Source organism: Antechinus flavipes, chromosome 5 (genome assembly GCF_016432865.1).
Source record: "Antechinus flavipes isolate AdamAnt ecotype Samford, QLD, Australia chromosome 5, AdamAnt_v2, whole genome shotgun sequence".
NCBI lineage: Eukaryota > Metazoa > Chordata > Mammalia > Dasyuromorphia > Dasyuridae > Antechinus > Antechinus flavipes.
The window spans coordinates 272,553,844-272,574,301 of record NC_067402.1 but is presented as its reverse complement, the minus strand read 5'-3'; the positions used below and the strand labels follow the sequence as shown (position 1 = coordinate 272,574,301).

Below are 20,458 nucleotides of genomic sequence, written 5' to 3'. Positions count from 1 at the left end.
TAGACAGGAGCTAGGGGGCTACCTTGTCCTGGAAGTTTCCAAGTAGATTCTGAATGGTCATTTGTTGGTTAAGTGATAGCCAAGATTCTTTCTTTTTCCCCAAAATGAGTTCAACTAACTGACCTCTGAGGAACTGTAAAATTCTGTTTTTCTCTAATATTCAGCCCTATGAAAGATGGTAAACATTGTAGTTTACAACAGGACCAATGTAGTTTTCTTAAACTTCTATGAAAAAAATGGATAAAAAATTGACATTGTAATGCTATTCTTTTCATTATATATTGTTTTATGCTCTCACCGCATGAGAAGGTTTATACAAGCTCCTAATTACACAAAGAAAAGATGGACTAGAAGGTCACCTTGTGAAATTCCACCTAATTTCTATAATCTCATGTTTTTCCCCTTTGAGAGACAAAAATTTGCCATTGACTGGATAAAATGTCATTTTATGCATGGGTAATTGTCTGCCAAAATGTTAATTCCAAAGAAATTAGCATGTCGTAGCATTATTGTGATTGTTATTATTATTATTACTACTACTACTTCTGGTTGTAATGTTAATTCAGCTTGTACTGTTTCTACTTTGGTTGGGGAAGAGCAGGAAGGGTGAGAAGCATTGGAAAGGATGGCAAAAGTAAAGCATTAAGGGAAAAAACTTTGCCATTCTAAGTGATGATCCTCTGATGACATAGTAGACTACTGATTTTGTTTTCTCTTTTTAACAGAAATGTATGTGACAGATGGAAATGTAGATAGCACAGATTTCAGAAAGAAGAATATAAGATGCAGTTTTAGAGTCAGGGTGAATCATAGCATTATAGATTTGGAACTGAAAGGGTCTTCAATGCCATTTTGATCAACCCCCTCAATAAATAAGGAAAGTGAAAATTGCCTAGGAAAGTTGTGACTTATCCAAGATCTTACAAGTGCTAAGTATTGAAGGCAGAATCTAAAGCCTGATCCTCTGAAGTGAAAGCTAGGTCTCTTTCCATGACCTCAGGATTTAAGATCATAGATTTAGAGCTGGGAGAAATCACAGAATTATAGAACTTACAGGCCATCTGGTCCAATTCCTTCCTTCTACAGGTGAAGAAACTGAAATTGGAAAGGTAAAATAATTTTTCCCCACTCACATAATTAAGTGGGAAAGTCAGGATTCAAACCAAGGTCCTTTTCCACCATACCACCACCATGCCTCCTGGGTTCTGGATCTCCCTTTGATTTATATTTTCCAGTGTCTCAGGAAACTCTTTATGAGTTATAGAGCAACTTTGGACAAGCCACTTAACCTCTCTGTGCCTCAGTTTCCTCATCTGTAAAAATGAATGGGCTAGATTAGATAACTTCTGAAATCCCCTACAGTTGTAAATAGTAATATAGAATAGAAAAAAATAGAAAATAGTAAATAGTAAAATGTGAATTTCTAATTTTCATGGGTAAAGGGAGTTTCCACACTCAGAGTTTCCTATGTAAATGAAATCACAATTCCATGCGCCCCACAAAAAATGGAGGTAGCAGCTATCATAAAAGAAAAATGACAAATGGAATCATTGCAAATGCCATTTCAAAACAGAAAGAAAACGGCTACTTTTTATCAGTCCAGTGTAGACTATCTAATAAACTCTAAATAGAACAATGGAAGCTTAACATTTGAGTAATTAGTTCTCTTTATGTGGAAGGCTATACATGTTTGCTAAAGAACAAAAACGAATGGCTGACTAAAAGACACTATGTCTGAAGAATGAGAAAAAAAAGATTGTCTAAATTATAGTGAAATGGCTGAGGTGAAAGATTCAATTGCATAATCATTATTGAATTGAGCAGGTTTGGATTCAAGCTGTGTCTGAAAGGATCTTCTCCAATTCCTCATCCCATTTTAGAGTTTTTAGAAATAAGCTTGGGCAGTGGCAGCAGACAGCCAGGAAGAAAGGCTAGGTATTTTTCCCTCATGAAATTTCACATGAAAAGGAGCCAAAAAGTTGGCCTACATAAGGTAGTGAGCTGGGTGCTAGGAGCTCAGAACAGAAGGCTCCAGCATGTCAGTAGTGGGACAGCCGTGCAAATGGAGTAAAGATGAGTAAACAGAGAGGAGAAGAGAAACCAGGTTGGTAAAAATCCACAGCAGTTTTTAAAATGAGAAGGCTTTGGACCAGATCTTGGAAAGTATCCATAGGTTTTCCCATTTTGCAAGATTATTTAGGGATCTCGGTCCAGAACTCTTAGGAACCTTAAAGATAAATAAGTAGATAGACTGACAGAAGGATAATTTTTAAGTGCTCCCCATGTACTATACACTATTCTAAGGTCCCCTCGCCTAAGTCTCTCATTTAACAAATCAAGAAACTGAGGCCCAAGAGGTTAAGTGACTTGCCTAAAATAGTAAGTGACTATCTTGAGCAAATTGATTCAGCTTTTAGTGAACTGCTAAGAATTTTTCTCTTACCTTTTCATGTGTTTTCTTCCTTGTTTTCCTACCTGTTTTACTTGGAAAATCCATCAGGCTAACTGTCAGGTAGGTCAACTTTGATGTTTAATGTAATATTGTAGAGGGAGAGGGTGTTGGTGGGGAAAATTATGTTTAAAAAGATGATTTGGGAACAGTAATAAATAATGCATCTGGAACAAAGCTTCTTAAACTCTATATGGAGTCTTCTAACTAGATGTGGAGGTCAAATTATGTTTTTGTTTTATCAGTAAATGCTTGGTTTGTATACCTATTTTATATATCTATGTAACCAGGGTTGTATAAAAATTTCCTGGGTGGAAAGTGATCACAAATGGAAAAATTTTTAGAAGCCCTGATCCAGAGGAATATAAATGCATGTTCACATTTATATACAGATTCATATATATATATACACATATGTGTATATATAGAGAGAAAAAACATAGATACACACAACACTGAAGCCAAAAAGCAAAAGTACTTGATCAATTTTATGCAGAGCTAAAAAACTGATTACCAAGGCTAAGCACAAAGGTGCTATGGTTTCAAGTACATTGATTTAAGGAAGGGGAAAAAGGACATTGCTCATAAGAATTTAATCTAAGAAAATGAACAGGTCTAAATGATGAAGGAACTCAAGCAAGGGCTTATGCATTTTCATTTTTACTTGTTACTGATTACAAGACTTTCTCATTGATCCAAGGGATAATGGAATGGCTGGTAGACCCACTAAGATTCTGTTGAAAATGCTTATTTTGGGAGGGGGAACGATTGGCCCAGTTCAAGAAAAATTCAGAAAGTCATTGTTTTCGAGTAATGGAGAATGAATATTACTGAATTATCATGGGTAAAGAATTCATCCTTAAGTGGCCAGTCTACTTCTGATGAACCTCTTTGAACACATTTAATCAGGCTGGACCTCAGCAAATAGACATAGTTCAATGTTAAGAATTTACATAAGGTTAATGAGTTACCAGAGGAAATAAAATAACTAATTCTATTGGGAATCTCAATTTTCCTCTCTCACAACTAGGTAAATATAACTATAAAATAAACAAAAAAGAAGTTAAAGAGATGGGAGGAATTTTAGAAAAGTTAGATATGATAAATCGCTGAAGAAAATTGAATAAGAATAGAAAGGAGTATACCTTTATCTCAGTTGTACGTAGCACCTTGGCCATTTATTATGGCATAAAAACCTCACAACCAAAGGCAGAAAAGCAAAAATATCAAATGCATCCTTTTAATGAATTTATACAAAACTTTTCTAACTGGCGGAACTTTATACAGATTCTTCAAGGATTGATCTATTAACTTAAATAAGAAACCACCATATGTGTTGCATGAAGAACATAGGGCTAAAGAATAATATGTACTCATTATATTCTTTTTAAAGCCTGGAACTTCCCTTTATGAGGTGTTCTTAATCTTGAATTTGGAAAGGGTTTTTTTTTTATATTTTGATCACTAGATAATTGGTTTCCTTCATAATTCTATGTATTTAATTTAAAAGCAGTATATAAAAAGAGTGGCGGTAGGAGATCCAGGTTAAGAACTCCTGCCCTAGGGTGAACCATAGGTGGTTTCAGTAATAATAGGAACAAGAAACTCTATAAATGCAGAGAGGAACAGAATTCCCTGATTTCCTTTAGTGCCAGAAAAGAAAAATATTTCCATGGATTGGCAATAGAAGCTTTTTTTAAGCTTTTGAAGTGCAAGACAGATACTTTATAAACCTGAAGTATAGTCAGAACCTAAGAGAAGAGAGACAAACATGTAAATTAGAGAGTGTTTTGTAGGGGGATACATATGTGTATGAGAGAGAGAGAGAGAGAGAGTAATGTAATGCAAGTTTAGTTCATTTCTATCTTTCAAGAGGAAAAATTATGTGCTTCAGTTGCCATGCAACATGTCCTGTTCTCACAGCTTTCTAATTTTATTTTCAGAAATCTACAGAGCAGATGAAGAAAGTCCCAACGATTATTCTTTCAGTCTCTTATAAAGGAGTCAAATTTATCGATGCGACAAATAAGGTATGTGAGGCTGGTGCAGCAGTAGATTAAGAACAGTGCCTGAGGCTACTTTATAAGTCAGTAGACACAAGGCTAAGGGCAGATTTCCAGTGTGGTTGCAAACACCTAACAGTATCATGGCCGTAGTGAATCAAGGACACCCGAGTTCAATTCCTACCCTGATGCTTCCTAGGTGGGTGATTATGGGCCAATCACCTAATAAAGGGGCATCCCAAAATCTTAGTGCTAATTTATATTTGCATATATTGTATAGATTAGATAGAATAAATAAAATAGATTAAATTTGAATAAAATTTTGGGGACATCCAGGTTATACAAAGTTCTTTACTTCCTTCATCCTTTTGTAGTCCTTATCACCTACCAGTTCTTCATCATTCCTCCAACCCCTTAAAAATTACCCAATTTATTTTTATATATTCTGTATGCCCTAGATCTTATACTATGGTGCAATAGAAAGATGCCCTGGTGAAATTCAGATTCCATTTCTATCACTTACTAGCTATATGGCCTTAGCCAAGTCACTTAATCAGTTTTTTCATTTGTAAAGGGATTAAACTAGAAATTCCTTCTGGATCTAGCATTATAACCCTTTAATACACTATGTCATCGATGGGGTTATAATCTGAAGGGGACAGAGGGAATTCCCATACCAGGAGTTCCCCATGCTAATGATATCCAAGATTACGTCTTTATTATAAGCAATGACCTGGGAGGGTCAAGAGAGATCAAATAGCCCAGTTTTTTTATAGATGAGAAAAGGGACCTACAAAGGTAAACTATTCAGATTTTAAACCTATTTCATAATCCTTTGTTTTCTACCATAGCCCATGAACCCTTCTCCCTAACTAGACATTCACTTTATTTTGAGTTTTTGTTAAGTAGTTTTTTCTTACAAAGATTCCCCTTCTTTCCTTCCCTTGCTTTTTAAAAAGGATCATAAGACTATAAGAATGCAAATTTAGAACTAAAAGAGGTCTTAGAGACTCTTGAGTCTGAACTCATTTGTAAAATGAGGAAACTGAGGTTTAAAGAAGTTCAGTAACTTGCCCACGTTAATACATGTGACTTTTCCTGAGGCACCCATCCCTCCCCCAGCCATTAGTATTTCTCTTCTACAAAAATGTGCTTATTGATTACTCTGTATTTTTTATCTATTCATATATATATTTGAATATTACTGCAAGTATTTTGTCTCTTCTATAGTTACAGGATGTTTTCTCCCAAGTGAATGTTTCTTGAGGGCAGGACCTGTTTCAGTTTTATCTTTGTATCCCCAGTGGTATATATATGGTAGCTACTTAATGAATGATTAATCATGAGCTCCATTATCACATATTATTATCTTTTATGCCATACTGGATTAAACACCAATTCTAATCCAATTGACCAATACTTCTGAGAAGAAAAAGGCACAATTTTTAAACCTTCTTTCTCAGAGAGAATGTCACTAAATAAAGAGCTTTGTACATGCACCTATATAGTCATTCATTTATATATACTCTTTTTTGATAGTTTCAACACATAAGCAGATCAACTGACTGGACACTAACAGTAAAATTTTCCATAGTTCACAATGATGTCACTTTGAAGATTTACAAAACCTTTTTCCCAAATAAAGCCATTCATTTCGACTTCACAGGAACACTGTAAAGCACAGGCGACTACAGATATTCTTATCTCCATTTTACAGATAAGATTAAGTGAAATCTCATAATCTTTCTGAGCTTTATTCCTCAACTGTAAAATGGGGATAAGGATATTTTAAAGAGAAAGGTTTTAGGTGCCTGTGGATCCTCATGTAAGAGTTAGGGGCAGTGTCCAAACCCAAGTCTTTCTGACTCAGCATTTCATTGATCAGATTTTTAAATAAAACTCAAGATTCAAGTAAAACATAAGCAGATAGAGAACTACTTGTGAGGTCAGAAAGAGCTGGATTGTGGACTATGGCACTAGACAAGTCACTAAAACTCTCAGGGCTCTAATTAACTCTTTAAAACTCTTAGTAACAGAAAAGGTGCCAGTCTGCATTGGTAAGGGTCTCACCTGTAAAATCCCTATGGCAGAAAAACTACAGGTTAAGTCCCTATCCCCCTATTTTACTTAATTTTGCAGATTGGAAGATGGACAAAAGAGCTTCAATACTCATCCTACTGAAAGACAGTCAAGAAAGGCTCAGAAAAATAATAATAGCTTAATGGGGCTGCACACCATCAAAAATTTGGGGTATATAGGGAAGCTATATTCTGTCATGTACCAGGGCTCCTTCCCTTTCATTGACAGCAAGAGGATATGACTCATGCACAAAGCTCCTGAGCCAGCACTGCCCTGCATCTCAGATGGCATCATCTTGGAGCCTCTCCTGGCAAAGTGAGATGCTTTTACCTATAATGGTACAGGCAAAATTTCACTTGCTTAAAGCTAAGCATAGTTTTATTGGCTGATTATATCATCAAGTTCAAATTATACAAATCCAGAACTTGGTGATCCCAATGTATTTCCTTCTCTAAAGCAACTACAGATCTTGGATCATGCAGCCAAGAATGGGGAATGCCGGTATGTTTTTGATTCTGGAATTATACCAGTTTATAATTATATAATGAGCAGGCAGCATGGTGTACTGGATAGAGACCAGGGAGTCAGGATTCAAGTCATGCTTCTGACACATATTGTTTGAATGATCCCATATGGATCGCCTCTCAGAGCTCCAGGTAAGTTAATGCCATTAGTCCATCTGAGTTCTAAAACTGCAGAGGAATAGTAAGAACAATAATAAAACCAAGAAATACAGGTGACTTATACATTGGCATTGGTGAAAGGAGTTTCCACACCAGGAGTTCCAGATGTAATCAGACTAGGACAGAATAAAATGGTACTTTCCCCATCATCATTCCAGTCATGATACCCTTCTTTTTTTGTTTCTTTTTTATTAAAGCTTTTTATTTACAAAGCATATGCATGAGTAATTTTTCAACACTGACCCTTGCAAGAATGTATGTGTATGTGTTCCAAATTTTCTTCCCCTTCTCCCCACTCCCTCCCCTAGATGGTAGGTAATCCAATACATGTTAAATATGTTAAAATATATGTTAAATTCAATATATGTATACATATTTATACAGTTATCTTGTTGCACAAAAAAATCAGATAATGATATCCTTCTTAAGGTAGCCTAAAATTAAGCTAACTTCTTTGGGTTCTGTGCCACAATAGGTTCATACTGAGTTTATAGCTTACAAAAATTCTAGTCACACATCTTTCTCTGCCTGCATTCTTACCTATATAGTTTATTTTTTTAACCCAAATATAGGATTATATGGATATAGCTATATATAGATATATCCTTATTAAATTTTATCTTATTAGAGTCAGCCCATAATTCTATCACCTCAGACTCCCTCTGGATTCTCTCTCTTATTTGTCATCTAGCTATTCCCAGTAGTTTTGTATCATCTGAGAATTTGATAAAAGTATCATATATGTCTTTTTCTAAGTCGCTGATAAAAATGCTAAAAGGTTCAGGACTAAAGACAGATCCTACATACACTCCATAAGAGATCTTCCTCCTGGTGGACAGGCCATCAACAATGAAGACTCTAGGTTTGGTTTTTCTAGCAATTAGGCATTCACATAGCTACAATCCATCTCTCCTTTGTGGGAAATTATTTTTCAGAAACGTTGCTGAAATATTGGAATTCTGTGACTATAGTATATTCCCCTGATTGATCAGATCGTCAAAAAAAAAAAAAAAAAAGCACCTACAATGTGCCAAGCATTATGCTTATACTGCGAGCTTCTGGAATCTAAGAATTGGCTTTTGCCTTTCTTTGAATTCCCAGGACTTAGTACAGTGCTAAATAAATACTAGCTGGTTGGCTAACTAATAACTGCTGTAACCATGTTTTTAAAAAGGTAAAGAAATGCAATTGGTCTAATAGAACCAGTTTTTGCTGGACTTTAGTGATCATCATTTCCTTCTTAAGTGTTCACAAGCCATGCAGTTAATGACACATCCCAGATTTAGAGCTAGAAGGGGCCTTGAAAATCATTTTTCCAACTCTCATTTTACCGATGAGAAAACTGAGGTACAAGGAGGTAAAGTTAATTTAGACTTCTAGATTTAGCACTAGAAGAGACCTCAGAGTCTTATCTAGTTCAATTCTCTAGTTTTTACAAATGAGGAAACTGAGACATAGAAATTAAGTGGACTTTTCAGGTATGTGGTAAATATCAGATGCAGAATCTGAACCCTGTACTTTCACTATTATATTTCACATATCTCCAGTCCCTTCACCACCTAACTAGTATGTGTTAGGGGCAATTCTTGAACCCAGGTTTTCCCGACTCCAAAACTACCCCATTTTGACACTTTCAGTAAGTTAATGCTATTAGTCCACCGGAGTTCTAGAACTGCAAAGGAAGAGTAAGAATAACAATAGCCAATCAATTGATTCTGGACAAGTAACTCAGTCTCTCTTACTTAGCTTCAATTTCCCCAATAGGGAAAACAACTCCCAGGATTGTCATGAGGATCAGATGAGATAACATAAACAAAATAATTATTTGTCAGCCTTAAGGCACCATATAAATGCTAACTTCATTATTATCATATCATAAATTATTATATCACATTATTTATGCTTATTATTTGAAAACTAAGAGGTTCTGATTTTTCCATACTTCTACAGTCAATATATGAGGTCAGATTTGAACCCAAGTCTTATGACTTCCAAATTTAATTGTTTTTCTACTGCATTAGGCCATCTTCTTCCTTCAGGATTATCTCAGTCCTATCATAAGTGAAAAACTTAAAACCATGTGCCAGTCTTTAACAAGAAATCTCTCAAGAGCCAGAGAGTCTGTGTGTGAATCCAGACTATCTTTTTGTCTTCTGGGCAACTTTGATCAAATCATGGAACTTTTCTGATGATTGCATTGTTCATGAATAAAAAGTGCAAAATCAAGTGTAAGGGATTCAGAATTGTTGAGTCTTTGAGATTCATTCTACATCTAGATCCTGTCATCCTAATCCTTTGCAGAAAAGTGAAAGGTGCTGCTGAACTCTGCTGCCTGGAAAGCATTAATGTCCAATAATGTGCTGATAAGTCAAGGAGTGATCATCATAATCATAGCTAAATTTATGGGGATTTGCAAAGTACTTTGCATATATTATCTCATTTTATCCTCACCTTGGGATGTAGGTATTATTAAAATCCCTATTTTGTATTTTTAAAAATTGGGGCTGAGAAAAGTGGACTTGTCCGGGATCACAAAGCTGGTGAGCATCTGTGGTGAATTTGAACTTAGTTCTTCCTGGATTCAAGTCCAGTGTTCTATTTTCTGTGCTACCTACCTGATTCCATGTAGAAGCTAAATCAAAAAGAGCACTATATCCTAAAGTCTTTGCAGAGTATTCCATCATTGTATAATACAAAGAAAAGTTTAAAGAGAAAGAAATAGGCATTGGGATATGGTGGGAAAGAACTCTGTGCTTGCTTTCCTCAAATCAGTGTAAATTGTTTAAGTTACAGTTAAGTTAAGTACAATTCACTCTCAGCTATTCTCTATACCATCTCCCTTGAAAAGCAATATTGCCAACAGTATCCTTTCCATCCTTACTCTGCCTTTAAGTGCATTGTCTCAATATGATGAAGAACACAGTGGATTTGAACTCAGAGATTTCTGTTCAAATTCTGCCCCTGCTGTGATCTTTAACAAGTCTCTTCATTTCCCCTACCCTCAGTTTCCTCATCTGTAAAGATGGCTTCTGAAGTTCCTTACAGCTTTAAATCTATAATCTTGTAATTATAATTAGCTTTACTTTTGTTGACCACTTACTTCATCATTTCCAGTTCTTTGCTTTTACCAAAAGTATTGCTATGAATATTTTGGTGTACATAGGTCCTTCATGTGTTTGATTTCCTTTGGTTCTATGGCTAGCAATAAAATATCTTGAACAAAGGATCAGAGCATTTCATTTCAGCCCAATTCCAAATTGCTTTCCAGAGTAGTGGGACCATTCATCATCTATAGTGTATCAGTTCTATCTCTATGGCTGTCTTCCCACAACCCTCTAACATCGATTATTCCCATCTTTTGTCATCTTTGCCAATTTTCCGAATGTGAAATGATTTGAATTTCTTTCATTTTTAGCAAACTGAAGCAAATTTCCACATGGTGGGTAATAATTATTGTGAGAATTATTTGTTGACTATTTTTTCAGTTAACAGCTTTTCTTCCTAGCTTAGTTGCATTGATTTTGTTGGTATAAAAGATTTTCAATTTCATTTGATCATTTTCCTCATTTAAAAAAAAAACAAATTTGCACTCAATTATCTCTGCAGTCCCTTCTAGCTCTGATGTTCTATTATTCTGTAATTCAATGAGCTTTTATTAGGTAGTTCTGCATGAAGAGTATGCCTAGTCTATTTGAACCAGTTTCCTTATCTGTAATATGGAGATGATAATCATTGTATAATCTCCCTTAGAGAATTGTGAAGCTCAAATGGCATAATGCACAGAATCTATGACTTACTTTATGAAAGTAAATTATCATGACTATAGAAGCTAAAAAGTTAGATGTTTTCCTTATCTAAAGTCAACCATTGTATCAGAAATATTTAATAGTGAGCAACAATACAGTGAAACCAATATAATGTCTTCAATGCATTCATACTGCCTGCATTTAAAACGCTATTCAATTCAACTTATTAAACACCCATTATATGTGCCAGGTATAATATAAGGTACTTGAACCCTGTATGAAAATAAAGATTCCAAATGGCAGAGATGAAAAAGGATTCAATTCCCAGTACAGGGGGTAGAGAGGCTGGACCTTAGATTTCATTATTGATTGGAAACTCCCAGATGATAAAATTTCCCCTTTATAATTCAAATCAGCCTTTGCTTTGCAATTTAGCATCTCAAGGGGCCAAGTTAGTGTTATCAGAGTTAACCACACATACATATCAACTTAGAAATCCATAAATTAGCATTATCTACATTCTATTGTATTTTTATTTTTTGTTGAATATTTCCCAATGAAGTTTTAATCTGGTTCACATTCAGGAAAGTTGCTAGATCCTTGTTTGATAACCTCTAGACTAAGAGATGAAGTAACTTATATGCCTAGGGTCACATAGTCATTATCAATGGAAGAATTTGAACCCAGATCTTCCTCACCTTAAAGCAAGCTCTTTATCTTTTAGGGATTGGTGCTTTTGTGGACTCAATGTGTAAGGAGTATCTGTGATAACTAAACTCCAGTCCCAACACATAATTAGCTGTGTAACAGTAGACTTGTCACTTTACTCCTGCTCAGTCTTGGTTTTCTCATCTTTAAAATATTCAAAACAATAATAAAATATAAATAAATAAAATATAAAATGTAAATAAATTATCCTTGCACTCCCTAATTCCTGAAGTTGGATTGAGGAAAACACTTTACCTTAAAAAGATATAGAAATAGGAATTGTATTTGTTATATATTTTATCATGGAAGGCAGCATGGCAGAGAGAATAGAGACATGATCTCAGAATCAGGAAAACTCCCTATGATACTCATTTAACATAGATAATTCTCTAAGACTGAGTTGCAGAAAAGGGCTCATGCAGGGTTACAGAGCTAGATCCCTTATGCCTTTTAAATCTTACCTCCAATTTCCCACAAAAAAAAAAAAAAAAAAAGTATAAGCCTTGTTTCGGGTCTAGCACAGTGCCTGATACATGGTACGTTATTTCATAGCTGTTTATTAGTTGACTATTCAAAATTCTAATTATTACTTTAAGCCATGATTTTACCATGGAGATTCTGTTATGGAAGTGTTAACTTAGCTTGACCCTCCTATATGAAATATAAGACTTATGAAATCCAACCCTATGTATGGAATATGAGAACAGTTTCATTTATTAATGTCCATTAAGCCTGTAATCAAGACAGAGCCTAAATGTGGGCATTTTTTCCTGGTAGTATATTGATGTCTTTCAGAACTCTTTCACATCCAAGTATTTGGACCCAAGTTCAACTCTGACTTCGGACACTTAGTAGCTGTGTTGCCCCTGAGCAAGTCACTTAACTCTGGCTCAGTTTTTTCATCTGTCAAATGAGCTAGAGAAAAGACACAGAAAACCATTCCAGGGTCATTGCCAAGAAAACTTTCCTTTGATGCTTATTCCCTGGATGATCTTGGAAAAAAACATTTAACATCTGTGAGTTTCAATTTCCTAATGAATGAGGAGTTTAGACTTCATGGCCTCCAAGATCTATAATCTAGTGGTCAGTCCTTATGGATTTATGGATAAAACTCTGAGGCTCAGAAACCTCACATGATTCATCTGAGGACACTTAGCTAATTAGTTAATTGTAGACTTTCAAGACTAGAACTTATACTTCTTAATTCTCAAGCTACTGTTCTTTCCACTGCCTCATTGATTTCTTTATTCCCAACAAGGAAGTTGGGTTTTTTTTTTAATGTATAAAGAGTAATTAGTGATTTTCTAATTTCCCTTTTTCTCCTATGAACACTGGCTTAGATGGTGAGAGACAGGGAAAAGTTTGTTTTCTCAAATAAGTTTTTTTCTGGTTTTTCAAACAACTAATTTGCATCTAAGTTCATTGGGTGTGGGTGGGGTAGGAACAAATACTTAGGAAGCAAATTATGAGATTTGAAATTCATTACCCAACAACTTGGGAAATGGAATCAGTCATCATGAAGTGAGCAGAGAGAAGCTGCAAATTATCTTAAATTAAAAATTGAGCTCAGAAAAAGATTTCACACAAAAATAGTTTAAATCCAATAAGCTTCAGCAAGGCTCATGACCCAGAGGTAGGAAGAGCATCAGACATCTGCAGACTGCCATAACTGAGTTCCCACAGTGCCCTCACCTCAATCTTCAGATTTAGCAGATCCCTCAAGAGAGAGCAGAAGGTGCGGACCGAGTACTTGGCTGGAAATTGGAAGATTTGTGTTTTATGCCAAATTCCTGTTCGGAATCGGAACGAAAAGGCCCTGAACCCACCAGGGCCGCAGTTTCTCCATCTGGGTAATTAAGAAGACAATAAAAATTTTCCCCCCAGATGCCTTGCTCAAATCAGCCCAAGACTAACAAGATAATTCGGAATGTTTGTGAAGTGGGAGAAGTAGGAAGCCCAAAAAAAGCCATCCTTTTGTTTTATGCAAATTTATCACCTTCTAAGAACTTGGGACCCAAATTAAGAGCAAATTAAGAGTTGTATACTGTGTGTGCCAGCTTTCAGGGCCTGCTCCCTAGGGAGTCTCCAGTTGGGCTTTTGAACATGATTCTGGCTCCTGGCCAGCCCTCACTGTTTGCCGTTACGGTTCCCCGGGTGGCATTCTGTGTGGGAAGGGCCTCAATCTCTGCCTCAGAGAAAACCAAACAGAATTGAGAGGAAATAGATGCCTTATTTTGCAGAAAGAGAAAGAAATGGGAATCATGGCTCCTTCTTCTTTACTGTAACCTGATCTTATGCAGAACAGCTGTATTCGTTAACTAGATCGGATAATTCTGTCGTAAACCCCCCCCCCCCCCGTCAGAAAGCAAATAGCTTTTTAAAAATAATTTTTCTTTATTTTATTTTTCAAAAGCCATGGGGGTTAAGTGACTTGCCCAGGATCACACAGCTATTACATGTCTGAGGTCAAATTTGAACTCGAGTTTTCTAAACTTCATCCCTAGAGTTTGACAGCTTCATTCCAGGATGACAAGACACCTTAATTTGTTATTTTTGATGAAGTTAAATTTATATATTGTGTTATCTAGCTGACCCAAGCAAACAGCTTTTCATGAAGAACACAGAAAGTGAAGGGATTTATGCATGGATATGTGACGGGTGGGATTTTTTTAATATAAAGATTATTTCTACTAGACACACTTATTCCTTTAAAAATTAATACAAAGAGTTAACAGAGAAAATCAATCTGACCGTGTCATTCACATCTAACTATTCCCAACCCTTCTCTTCCTCCTCAGCAATCAAAACCAAATGCCATCTCCTCCACTTGTTTCCCTCCTAAGGGAAGACATTTAAAAACTCTATAGATAAAGAATAAAGGAACTCAATTCATTGAAAATCATAGGGACAATTTTTCCTACAATTTAATTGCTCCCTAGCGCTCTGGCTTGTCTTATGGGTCCCCAGTTAATGTTCTAGAGAGTGCAAATGAAATACCAGTCTGGTTAAAACAATACACAAAAGAAAATATCTATGAATGTAATGAAATAATAGTACTCTTGGGAAAAGACAAATGTGAAGAATTCAGAGTAGCAGGCAAACACATGTCAACTCATATAGCAGGAAAGAAGGACCAGCAAGGCAGTCTAGAAAATGACTACAGCAAAGAATAACCAAGAAAAAGGAAAAAAGCAATGAAATTGAATCTTATATAATTATATTAACCAAGTTTGGCCCCAGGGAAGAATGGAGAAAATGGAACTCTTCCCCTTCTTCAATATAGAGATGAGGAGACTTGGGTAAATATCATTGGGGTTGGATGAAGGGTGCTGAATTTTTTAAAAATAATCTATTTTACAAAAACATAGTTTGTGGGGCAGGAAAAGTTGCAGATAGATTCATAAAGTTGTCTTAAGAACAAAAGGCATCTCTGAGCAAATTACTTTAACCTACCAGTGCTCTGGACATGGGCAGCTAGATAAAGCAGTGGATAGAATGCCAGACTGAGAGTCCAGGAGACTCCTTTTCCTGCATTCAGATGTGGTCTCATACTTACTAGCTATGTGACTCTGGGCAAGTTACTGTTTGCCTCAGTTTCCTCAAATGTAAAATGAAGTAGAAATGGACATCGTAAAACACTTTCTTCTTTGTCAAGAATACCCCAAATGAGGCTATAAAGAGGCTGATGCGATTGAAAATAATTGAACAACAGCAAGCTCTAGGTATCTTTCTAAGACTACAAGTTGCAAGAAAAGATACTGATTTGTATCAGTAAAACAATTTTCCTCACCCAAGAGTACCCTATACCAATGAAATCATAAGGCCAGTCCTCTTTCCATAGTTCTTTTCCCTATCACTAAAAATAAGAATTTTTTAAGTGCTTGTCTATGATAACTGAAATTTAAATTTAAAATTACTTAAAATTAAATTACTTTAAAAAATTAAAATTACCTAAAAGGCATTGTCCCTTTCAAGCCTGCATGATAACTTTGGGAAGTAGATGTTGTTATTGCTCTCATTTTACAGAGGATGAAACTGAGGCACAAAAAAGTCCAATCATTTGCCCATAGTCACATAGCTAAGAAGCATCTAAGACAAGATTGGGATCCAGGTCTTCCTGACTGTTTCCAAGGCCCTAACCATTGTGCATGCTGTCTCTATATTGCCAATGTGACTCTGTCCTAGGAAGGTGAAATCAATACAAGAGGTACCAGCTTGCCATAGTGACAGCAGTATCCAATGGGAAGGAGAAAGAAGATGAACTTAGAGACTTTACTTTTAGCAAACATTTTATTTTTTAAAAATACATAAATAAAATATTCATTTACAAATGCATTTTAGAACTTCACAAGATAATTTTTTTGCCCAGTTTGTCCATCACCAAGGACAGACAGGAACAATAGAATGAGTTTGTGACCTTCTGTGGTACTTCTGAGATTTTTGGAAGAGACCATTATCTGGTTGTAGGACTCCAGCTTTCGTCTGAGCTCATTTTGACTGGCATCATCCCTAGAGCTTGCCAGCTTCATTTCAGGATGAAAGACACCATATTTATTATTTTTGATGTAGTTAATTCTTTGATTGTTCCCCCACCAGTGCAGCTGTGCCGCGTGCAGAACATGAAGTGTTTATTGGTACTGTTGGCAGTGGACAGTTGTTTTTAAAGTATTTTTAGGTACCAAGAGGCAGGCTCCCTCCCTCATGGAAAGCTGCCTAAGATTTATTTCAGATTGTGCAATTAGAAAGTAATCTGGTTACAGAAGGAACTTTTTCAAGAGATAAGGGTTAAGAATGCAAAGAGACTACTCTAAGATAGCAGAGCTGGATTTTATGTGAACCTGTGGGCTTTTAGATTTCATCTCCAAGGCACCATGACAAAAAGAAGCATTTTTTTTTTGGCCTAGGAATGTTTGCTGCAGAGATAATGTGCTACACATGCTCCAGGCTCTGGAGAACTGCTATCTTCAGGAGTTCAAAATCAAAGTAAAATATGGGATTCAAGATATTTAAGTGCCAGGTTCTGAAGATAAAGCCACCCCCCCCCAAAAAAAAAAAAAAACAGTGTCTACCTCAAAAAACTTTCATTCCAATTTTTCCATTTCATTCCTGTCATCCTTTTTCTTGCTAAAGTTGTATAGATCATATTCAAGAACTTTCAATGACTCCCTATTGCCTCTATCATAAAAATTACAAACTCTTCATCATGGATCAAAACTATATAGTGAACCCTAAATAATCTAACTCTTTCCAGATTTATTGCCATAATGATACTCTACCCTCCAGTCAAATTGTCCTGCTTGCTTTTCCTCTGAACTCATATTCTATCTCTAGGCCTTTGCAGTCTGTTTCTCATGCCTTCCCTCCCCACTGCCACCCCTCAAAATGTCTACCTTCTTTTGAGATATATCATCACCCATGGAAAAATCTTTCTTTATCCCTTATTACTCTCCCCTTTCTTCTGAAAGAGAAGAGGTGAGGGTGAGAAGAGAGAAAAGAGGGAGAGGTAGGTAGGTAGATAGATGAGATAGATATACATATGCATTTGTATTATATATTTGCATAATAAGATTACAACGATAGGTGACATTTATATAGTATCTACTATTTTCCAGGCATTATGCTAATGAATTATATGCCACGTACATCCCTACACTCAGTTATACACACACATATACATACATATATTTCATATAAATATGACATCATTATAGTAGCTAGAATTTACAGAATACCTATTATTTGCCAGGTAATTGTGCTAATGAATTTATACACATATAGGTATGCCTATAAACAAATCCATACTTACATATATGTAATAAAATTATATTAATAGCTAGAATTTACATAGTAACTACTATGTGGCAAGCATTGTGCTAATATATATGCTATATATAGGATGAATATATATAATGAATATGTATCATCTGCATATAATGAATATATATTGTGTGCATGAGATCAATACTTGTAAGATACTTTTGCAAACCTTAAAATTCTATAAAATGCTATTATGATGATTATCTGTTTATATCTTCATATAAACAGCAAATTTACATAATAGAAAGTAAACTCATTCAGGGAAGGAACTATTTTTCATTTTGTCTTTGTATCTCTGTTCCTAAGACAGTGATTTGCATATACTAGTTATTTAATAAATTCTTAGATTGGTTTGGATGTAGTGAAATAATTTCAGCACGTAAAGCTACTACAAACGCCTAAATGTTGTTCATTTTTTCTTGTGACTAAAAAAAAAGTGGGAAATGTGGTCTTTTTTTCTTCTTCCAGAACATTATCGCTGAGCACGAAATCCGGAACATCTCCTGTGCTGCTCAGGATCCCGAGGATCTCTCCACATTTGCGTATATCACGAAAGACTTGAAATCAAATCACCATTACTGCCACGTGTTCACAGCCTTTGATGTGGTAAGTCCTGGAATTTTGTTTCTATTAAAAGTCCCTTTGAGTAACAGAACTGCTTTGCCCAGTATTACACCCAGATTGACTGTAGGTTGGGGCTTAGGTAGGATTCAGAAACTTTCCTCTGCAAATTAGTGTAAATTTCTTTCAGACATATATACCACACACACACACACACCAGATTCATGAGCTTCAGAAGTCTAATTTTCATTTGTTTGTTTTATTGTTTGTTTTTATTGCCCAAAATTTTTGGTTTATTATTGCTCCTTCCCCTGGTACCAAAGACAGCTCCTTTCCCCTGGTACCAAGGACAGTTCCTTTCCCCTGGTATCAAGGACAGCTCCTTCCTTTTTAACTTTTTTTTTCCAAGTCTCTTCCAAAATCCAGCTGGAAATTTGTATTATTTTCATTGCCTCCTACATTGTTTTGAGTTGTCTAATCCCATTAAAGCCAAAAACTAGCAACAACAAGAAGAAAAAAAGAAGTTGGCTACATAAGATGTATCCTTGACCCATATAATCATTCTGGAAGGGATTCTATAGAACGCAGAATGAAATCTGTTGAAGGATCCAAGGCTAATAGATCTCAGGTGTTATTAGTCCAATCCCTTCATTTTACAATGAGAAAATTGAGGCAAATAGAAATTAGATGGTTTACCTAAATTCACACAGTTCAAGCAGAGATGAGATATAAACTCAGGTACCAAGCCTCTGAGTTCAACCTTCTTTCCCACTGTATCATGGAAGATAAAGGATGGAGGAAATTTTTTCTGAGTGAAGGAGCGAGCCATCCAGCTTAGGTGACATAGAAGTTAAAGAACTGGACCTGAGTCAGGAGACTTGAGCTCAAATATGATCTCAGACACTAGGTGTGTGGCCCCAACACTTAGTGGCACTTATCTCCCATGGAGTTGTGAGGATTAAATGAGGTGATATTTGTAAAGCATTTTAAGAACATTGTATAAATGTTCTATCATTAAGGATCCTAAGCTGTTACGTTTTCTAAGACAGGACAGACAAGGTGTATGTCCTCCATCATCTCTCTTCCTCTTTTTATCTTTTTAAGTCCTTGTACAATGTTTCTTCAGCTTGAGTAATGAGGAATATTAAATTCCTTAATTTATTAAGTGCTTGTGAAATTTTTAAATAGGCTTAAATAGGGTGAAAAGTTATTTCCCCTTTCCATTTGGGGCACAAGGATGGTATCAAGATCTTCTCCTATCTCTCTACTTATCAGAGATTTGTGGACAAGCTCCTGCCTTAAAATGTAAATACGTGAGTATTAGGGAAGGGGGAGGGAAGGAGCAAGGTATTGAGTGAGGGGTCTTAACATGTTATCTTACACACACACACTCCCCTCAAACTGTTTCTTTTTTAAGAAGGTTTGTTTAGTTGATTTAGTTTGATTGAAGCTATTGTGTAGTAATTTTTCAGTCATGTCAAACTGGACCCCTTTTGAGATTTTCTTGACAAAAATACTTCAATGATTTGCAATTTTCTTTTCCAGCTCATTTTACAGATGAGAAAACTCAGTCAAACTGGGTAAAATGACTTGTCGAGGGTCACACTTCCAGAAAGTGTCTGAGGCCAGATTTGAATTCAGGTTTTCATGACTCTGGGCCCAGCATTCTATCCACTGTACCACTTACCTGCATTTATATAACTTATAAACAGATGATGTTTTCCAGAACCCTGGAAAAGCAAGTCACTTTAACCTCTCTGTGATCTGGGCAGCCCTCTAAATTGCAAAGCCATTTATAAAGAAATTCTCCTTACTGCTTCCCTAAAGAAATCAGATTTTTAGTATAATCCTGGAACAAGTCACCTAATCTCTCTCTGCCCCAGACACTTTACTCATCTCCTAAACCACAGAGAGGTGATAGGTCTTATAAGTTGAGGGACTCCCTACACCAGGAATTCCCTCAGGAGAGCTTTGCCCTATTAATGCATTAATTAAAGTTGCTCCATTCAATCCACAAAAGGATAAATTCTCTCCTTCTCCCTCCCTCCCTCCTGTTCACAACCCCATTAAACCTGGCAAATTAAGCAATTAGTCAGATCTTGCCATTCCCTGAAATGCAGTTGTTTTAATTTGCAATGAGAATTTAGTCTCTCTCCCCATTTCCAGATGTGTGCGTGTGAAAGAGAGAGAGAGAAAGAGAGAGAGAGAGAGAGAGAAGGAGGAAAGGAGGGAGGGAGGGAAGAAGGGAGAGAAGGAGGGAGGGAGAGAGAGAGAAAAAGAGAAAGAGAGAGAGAGAGAGAGAGAGAGAGAGAGAGAGAGAGAGAGAGAGAGAGAGAGTGTGTGTGTGTTTCAAGATTACCTCTCTTCTGACATCTCAGCTGGAAATTTGGCCTTTTTCTTTCACCCCCTTTC

At 36.0% G+C, this 20,458-nt stretch overlaps 1 protein-coding gene across 5 annotated transcripts in view; it reads left to right on the top strand.

The window, feature by feature from the left end:
• The window catches only part of ANKS1B (ankyrin repeat and sterile alpha motif domain containing 1B), a 1,349,660-nt gene that overhangs the window by 1,303,937 nt on the left and 25,265 nt on the right, over positions 1–20,458 (top strand). For all 5 annotated transcript variants that reach the window (XM_052001623.1, XM_052001625.1, XM_052001627.1 and 2 more), the window contains 3 exons: positions 2,501–2,512; positions 4,393–4,479; positions 17,954–18,091. In XM_052001623.1, coding sequence (XP_051857583.1) covers positions 2,501–2,512; positions 4,393–4,479; positions 17,954–18,091 — 237 coding nt within the window. The remainder of the gene's footprint in view (positions 1–2,500; positions 2,513–4,392; positions 4,480–17,953; positions 18,092–20,458) is intronic.